This window comes from Leptonychotes weddellii, chromosome 2, assembly GCF_054177405.1.
Source record: "Leptonychotes weddellii isolate Sample4059 chromosome 2, ASM5417740v2, whole genome shotgun sequence".
Classification (NCBI taxonomy): Eukaryota; Metazoa; Chordata; class Mammalia; order Carnivora; family Phocidae; genus Leptonychotes; species Leptonychotes weddellii.
In genome coordinates this window covers 41,407,780-41,414,928 of record NC_138370.1, presented here as the reverse complement: position 1 = coordinate 41,414,928, position 7,149 = coordinate 41,407,780, and the positions used below count along the sequence as shown (strand labels likewise).

Below are 7,149 nucleotides of genomic sequence, written 5' to 3'. Positions count from 1 at the left end.
ACAGGGAGCCCGTCTTCCTCATTCCTCTATCCCCTGGCCCTCGCGCATTGAGAACGCTCCCCAGATGCTGGCTTCGTTCCTGAAGGGCTTTGGGACTGTCTTTGCGAAGTTCCTTCAGCACTCACCGAACACTCTTCTGAATTGCTCCAGTGTGGCCAATCTGGGGCCTTTGGGGGTGGATGTGACTTCAGAAAAACACGGAAATTAATTCTAAGCCAAGTTTGGTGAGTGAATTGAGCAAAGCAAATTCGGCCCTATAAATAAGTTTATAAGACTGGTTTCTTGTGTGGCTCCTGAGCCAGGTCCAGCTGCCATTCCCGTAGAAGCTTTCCAAAAAATTTCTTTTGCGTGGGGTTTTAGGTGAGGTGTGTGGAGTCCCAAGACGAGGCTGACTTCCCGGCTCTGGGAGAACCGGGGGGCTGTAATACTGAGATCGGCCACTAGAGGGGGGATGTGTTCCAGACCCCAAGGGAGCTTCGGAGATCGCTCCAAGAACTTTCCATTTATAAAGACCGCCAGAGTAGCTGCAGTTCACATCTCGGTATCTAGCAGAGCCGCTGGTGCCTCCGCAGAACATCTCCCGAGCGCTGCCTGTGGCTGACTGAGGCGAGGCACCAGCACGGGGACTCTGCAGCCACAGGCCTGAGTCAGGCCCAAGGTTGAGTCTTGCCTCCTGCCCTGACCCTCCTGGAGGAGTGACCCCTGAGACAAGTCACTGAGCACCGGGGCAGCCTCTTTCTATGACTCCGTCTGGCTTTGGCTGGCTGTGGGGACAAGCTGTGCGGGGCTGCCTGGGTCTCAGTGCGGTGACAGCGGCCAGCTTTTCGGTCACCATGGCGAAGGCCGGGAACTGAGGAGACCCGCGCTTCTGCAGCCTTGGCGGGGGCGCTCAGGTGAGTCTTGGCACTAACTCTGTCCTAGCACCTGCGCACAGTGTCCCGGAGGCAGCCGCCCCCCGCTGTGGGGGACCCGGATGTGGCCGGCGGAGCAGGGCGCTGCGGGTGGGCATCTCGGGCTGCGGAGCCTGGGCGCGCAGCGCCAGGTGGGAAGGTTCCAGCTGTGGGCCAGTGGGGATCCACTCTGCCTGGCTCGTGTCACAGTTCGGGAGCCGATGCCGGCAGCCGACGGTGCAGGTGACTGTCCCTCTGCATGTGTGAAGTGTGTGGACGGTCGTGCATGCCACTGGTGGGACGTGTGAAGGGACAGCTTAACATCTGCACCTTTCCAGCTTCGGGTTTTGATTTAGGTTAACCGTTAGCGGAGAGGGCCCCCTGATTTTTACTGGGTTTCGATGAGTTTAAAGCTATGCGATTCAAAGAGAAGATGCGAGCTCTGCAGAATTAGATGCTGGAACCCAGACACACTGTGTCTGCAGCAACAGGTGAGGCTCATGCTACCTTCAGCAGGAAGATCGATCGAGTCCTTCTGCTGCCTACAGAGTGACTTGTGAGTAAGGGTCCAGATTTCGCTCTGCTCTGTATTCACGATTGCTTTTTGCAAAGGGAACCCCGAAGAGCATTGTTTCTGGACCTGACTGGCAGGAGGGAAGCCTCAGGAACCTGGAGACGGCGCCCCTCCCCTAACTGCTTGGCCGGATCAGAAGATGCCGGGGTTGGGGGGGTTTTCTCTCCGGACTCCCAGCACTAACTCGCTGTGTACCTTTGCTCATAAAGCCCTTCCCTGTGCACTATTCCACCAGAGGCTACCCATAACTGAGAGGTTGGCAGATGCGCTTCTCCCCTTCATAGAGGTGATGAACAAGCTCAGCGGATTGGGCCAGGTCTCGAGTAGTAGGAAGTGGCTCCAGGACAGGACCCCGTGTCCTCTGAGCTCTCCCCTGCCCCCGTAGGCCTATGTGGAACTGCCTGGGGTGGAGCTATGGATATCTGAGTGCTTCAGCTCTAAAATGTGGCATCAAAACATCCCTAAGAGGCCAGTAAGATGTCCCGTCCCTAGGGGAGGAAGGCCCCATTCTTTGACTTGAAACACAAAAGTCCAAGCTCCTCGAGCTTTCTCCGTATGTCACTTTGGCATCCACACCCTGCTCATGTTTCTATGGTCCTGGTCCCCTCCCTTCCAGCTCTCAGATCCTCTCCTTGGCCCCAGGGCCCCGCTGACCCTCCTCACTGCCTGATTTGGGACCCTAAATCCCTGAGAGGGACTGATACATGCTTTCTGGACGAAGCAGCCTTGTGGCTGGGTCAGTGCCCTGGGTGGGACGCCTTTCCCTGGTGCCTTACCCTTGCCTGGTATCATTGGCTCTTGCCTCTTGGGGCCTAGATTGGCTTATCTTTAAAGTGGGAACAACACACTGATGCTACCTGCCCCCCTCACAGTGGTCCTGAGAGGGCAGAGAGAGCCTGGATGAAAATGGGGCGTGTGCACGCGCAAGAGGTGCAGATCATCTCTATTATCACCACGCTTGGCAGTGAGTTTGCACCTTGCTTGAGAGCACAAACTTGGCCCCAACGGCTGTAAGACCAATGATCGAAGTGTTCAAATTCCTGTCCCTCATTTCCCAAGAAAGAAAAACAGCTCAAAATAAAACCTGGGGCAGACAGAACATTCTTAGGTTTCCTTCCCAAGTAACAAACATTAGCAGAGCTGGCTGAGCACTTCCAATCTCATCTCACTCACATCTGGCCTCTGCTCCGCCCTGGCCTCTCTTCTCAACAGCCTCCCCAGGCTGCTCCACCAGCCCCGGGGTGGGGAGGTGGTAGAAGAGGGGCCGCCTTACAGACACATTCCAGATAACAAGCCATGCATTCCAGCTCTGATCCAGGAGCTGATCAGCAGAGGGGACGGTGGAAGGGAAGATGGGGCTAACCTGGCCCCAGCTCATCTCCACACCCCCACCGCCAGCATGGAAGCACCCCATCGAGCCCTGCCCAGAGGCCTGTGTGACCTCTGGGAAACAGCGCCTGTTGCCTTTGGCAGAGACAGGATTATGGCTTGCAGAAGAGACACTGGCCTCCTGCTTTGCAGCTCCCCAGGATGGAGGCCAGAGGGAGGGGTGCTGCACTTAGTGCTTGTGAAACAAGGGAGGGTACCCTGCAGCTTAGCAGCAGTGGAATCGCTCAGGGGGCCCCACCTAGAAGCTCATAGTGGGTGGAGCACTTGGATGGAGCATGGGTGTTGGGAGGTTAGCAAACCGGACATAACTGCAGCAGAGAAGCTGGGCGGGAGAGGTTTGGGGGCTCCAGGGAAGCCCTGGGGCAGGGAGGGGAGATCCTGGCAGGGCTGTGGGCTTCCCCTGGCCCCCCTCTCCTGCAGGCTGGAAGAAAGGCCCGCAGAAGCTGTGAACACCCTGCCCGTGCGTTCCTGCATGCATGTGTGCGTGTGCGCATGTGCGCACCTGTGTGCAGGGCACGCGGCACCTCGTTACTTGAAGCAGAAGCCCCTGTCCGTCCTTCCTGGGCCATCAAAAGGACAGTTGTATGGCAACTGGCCACTTCCGACCTCTTCTCAGCCCTGATGTCAGAGGTCTCTGGAGACTAACATCAAGCCATGAAAATAAGGGGTTTAGGTTTTGCTCTGCCTGCCAGGGCAGTTCAACCAGGCTCCTCCTTCATTATCCCTATTTCCTGACACGATGCTGAGGCCCCCGTGGCCACTGCCTCCGAAGAGGAACTGATTGGCTGCTCCTTTCAGGCATTGTGCCCCCCATCCCACCCCATGCCACCTGCCAGGCCCCTGTCATCCCCTCCCAGGTGGTAGACCCCTGGCTCGGCTCCCTGGGTCTCAGAGTTGAGTTTGCTCCACACCGGGCCTGGGACCCATCCATCCTCCCAGGGGCTTTTATCTTCCAGAGAATTTGCTCTTTAAAAGTGGATTTCTGGTTCAATATCCAGATCGCCCAAGAGCATCAGGACCAAAGGTCAAGCTAAATTTATGGCTGGAATGGAACTGAAATTAGAAAGTAATTTGTCGAATCACCGAGCATATATGTAAGAAAGAGAACAGCAAGTGTTTTATGTAAATAAACACTTTGTAATTTGACTCACAAAGTAGGTTTTCCTTATTACACAAAGAATGCAAACACGTTGTAGAAAACCCAGAATATCCAGCAAACAAAAATAAGCACAAAATCCCCACAATCCCCACCAGAGTCTTCTGATAAAGAGCAACCCGGAACATCTCCAAATATAATCTTTCTTGTCACGTCCTCAGGACACGTGTACATATTACAAAATGGGATGGTGTTGTATGCACTTATGGAAATGGTGCTGGTTTACTTCAAATAGCAGGCCGTTTTCCCAAGTGAATGGGTACATTCCCGGAACACCATGGCGTAGACCCAGAGCCCCAGCCATCCGGCCTCAGGAGGCCATGCAGACACTGGCCCGTCCCCCGGTCTCCGGCTTCCCAGGTCTTAGTGTCCAGGGGACTCCACCAAGGCCGCCTGCTCCTTGCGCTTGGCTGGGTGATGAATCCCTGCCGTCGTCCCACTGCACCCAGCTCCTTTGGAACATGTCAGTACATTTCCAACACAGAGCGGGAGCCCAAGTCTCTCTAATGTGTCCAAAGCTCCAGAGGCTGGGAAATCATTCCATGGGGGTCAGGAGGGTCAGCTCCTCCAGGCCTCACCAAGCATGGCCCTTAGGGCCCCTCTGCCTCAGGTTCTGGCCCCAGCCAAGGGCTGTTGAGACAAATCGATGGATCCCATGATCAGAAAGGTCCAAAGGGCCTCGGCCTTCTGAAGCACCAAGGAAGGAAGTCGGGAGACCTAGTGGGTGGCACCTGTCGATGAGAGGCTTCGGGTGTTCAGGCTCAGGGAGAAGCAGGCTTCCCGCAGAGCAGGGAGCCCGATGCAGGGCTCGATCTCAGGACCCTGGGATCATGACCTTGGCCGAAGGCAGACGCTTAACGACTGAGCCACCCACACACCCCTCTGCACATTCATTTCTGTGTCCGCCTATAGTTTATTCTCTTTCTCTCTCTCTCTCCCCTGCCTCCTTCCTCCCTCTCCTCTCCCCTCACTATTCTTCCTGCTGCTGCTGCAGGTCAGAATGGAGAACAAAGCCATGTACCTGCACACCGTGAGCGACCGGGACACCAGCTCCATCTTTGAGGAGCCCTTTGATGGCAGGAGCCTGTCCAAGCTGAACCTATGTGAGGATGGTGAGTGCCTCTGGCTTCGTCTTACACTACAAGGCCGGCCCTGCCTCCCTACCCGACCTTGGCATTGCCCCCGGGCTGTCGTGACCGCCCGTCTAATACTTCCTACATGGAATTTCAGGCTTTGAAAGGTCTTTTAATTCCTGCGTCTCTACAAATCTGTGTGACCTGCAAGATGTGTGTCCATTTCACAGATGAGCTGGTGGAGCTGGTGATTAAGGATCAGACAGCCCGTCAGTCACAGAGGCGTTCCAGCACTGAGTCTCCTGACTGCTAGGGCAGGCTTTTTGCCTCTTTGCCTTCCTCTCCTCCGGGTGGGTCAGGCTGGGGTCAGGCAAAGGCATCTGAGCTAGTGAGTCCAGACCTTCTCAGGTGAGGAGCCCCCAGTCCATTTCCCAAAGCATTTGTGAGGAGAGAACATACCTCGTCAAGGTGCTCATCCTCCCCCTGGGTCTGAGGTCCCAGATCACTCCCACAGGAAGGAGTTCCGCATCCCGGGGACCCACTGCATCTTTGGGAACTGGTTATTTGCTAAAACTGGAAATTCAACAGATGCTTCTTCCAAAGGAGCACAAAGCACCTTGCCAACAGACTGTATCCTGTGTAGCCAGAGCTTGACACTTAGTAGGTGCTTAATAAATGCTTGCTACAAGAATGAACACACTCCTCTTTGCAGGGAGCACAGGGGAGGAGAGCATTGTCCCCACTTCAAAGCTGAATAGAATGAAGTTTACAGAAGAGTCTCATAAAGACTTATGGCCAGTTAGGTAGAGACAGGCTGTCATAGAGTTCTCCAGAGAAATGGAACCAAGGGGATATATATGTATATAAAAAGTCTTATTATGAGGAATTGGCTTACGTGATTATGGAAGCTGAGGAGTCTCTCGATCTCCAACTTCAGGCTGGAGACCCAGGGAAGTGGGTAGTGTAATCCGATCTGAGTCAGAAGGCTTGAGAACCAGGGGAGCCAATGGTGTAAACTGCAGTTGAGGGCTGGAGAAGATGACATGCTATGTCCCAACTCCGCGGGCAGGCAGGAGGAAAAAGCAAAGTCTTCTGCCTTTTGCTCTATTCAGGCCCTCAACTGATTGGATGAGGCCCACTCCCACTGGGGAGGGCAATCTGCTCTACCGAGCCCACCAATTCAAATGCTGGTCTCATCTGGAAACACCCATAAACACTGTTTCACCTGGCACCCATGACCGGTCAAGTTTACAGAAATTAACCACTTGGCAGGCCTTTCTCAAGGCTCTTTCAAGCACCATATTTTCTCTCCACTCTGCTAGCTGCCTTTGTCTCAAAATTACTCAAAGAGAGAAATGCCTCCCCATCCTGCTCTAACTGTGTCTCTCCTCCCACAAGGTGCTGAGTGCTGGAAGGGAAGTTGGGTAGCTCAGAGATGGAGGGATTTGGGACAGTCTCAGCAGGAAGAGGAGACAAGCTTTGGGCTCCTGACCGATAAGCCCCCACACCCTGCCCTAGTAAACTGCCCACCATTGTAGCTCTTCCTCTGAATTCCATTCAACAAACATATTTCGAGGATCTACCATGTGTCAAGCTAAGGGTGGGGTGCAAAGGAAGCTCCAAAGAGAAACTGAACCATCCTTACCCTCAAAGGGCTATGATCTCAGTGGAAGGGACTGGCCTGGGGACAATTACCCATAACATAAAGTAGGCAAAAATACATGTCAGCATGGTAGTCCCCCCTTACCTGTGGTTTTGCTTTCCATGGTCTGTTCTCCACACCGAACTGTGGTCTGGAAGCAGATGATCCTCCTTCTGACCTGTTATCAGAAGGCCTTGGGTCATTCACCTCACTTTATCTCATCACATAGCCATTTTATCCTCACATCACAAGAAGATGGGTGAGTGCAGTGTAATAAGACATTTTGAGAGAGAGAGAAAGACCACATTCACATAACTTTTATTACAGTATATTGTTATGAATGTTCTATTTATTATTCACTATTGTTGTTAATCTCCTGCTGTGCCTGATCTATAAATTAAGCTTTACCACAGTGTGTATATATA

At 53.8% G+C, this 7,149-nt stretch overlaps 1 protein-coding gene across 1 annotated transcript in view; it reads left to right on the top strand.

Annotated features, from left to right (window-relative positions):
* The first annotated feature begins 510 nt into the window (after positions 1 to 510).
* Positions 511 to 7,149, top strand: part of SCARA5 (scavenger receptor class A member 5) — an 89,721-nt gene continuing 83,082 nt past the window's right edge. Inside the window, exons 1-2 of the mRNA XM_081810538.1 lie at positions 511 to 893; positions 5,004 to 5,121. Of these exons, the coding sequence (XP_081666664.1) occupies positions 5,010 to 5,121 (112 nt within the window). The 5' untranslated portion in view covers positions 511 to 893; positions 5,004 to 5,009. The remainder of the gene's footprint in view (positions 894 to 5,003; positions 5,122 to 7,149) is intronic.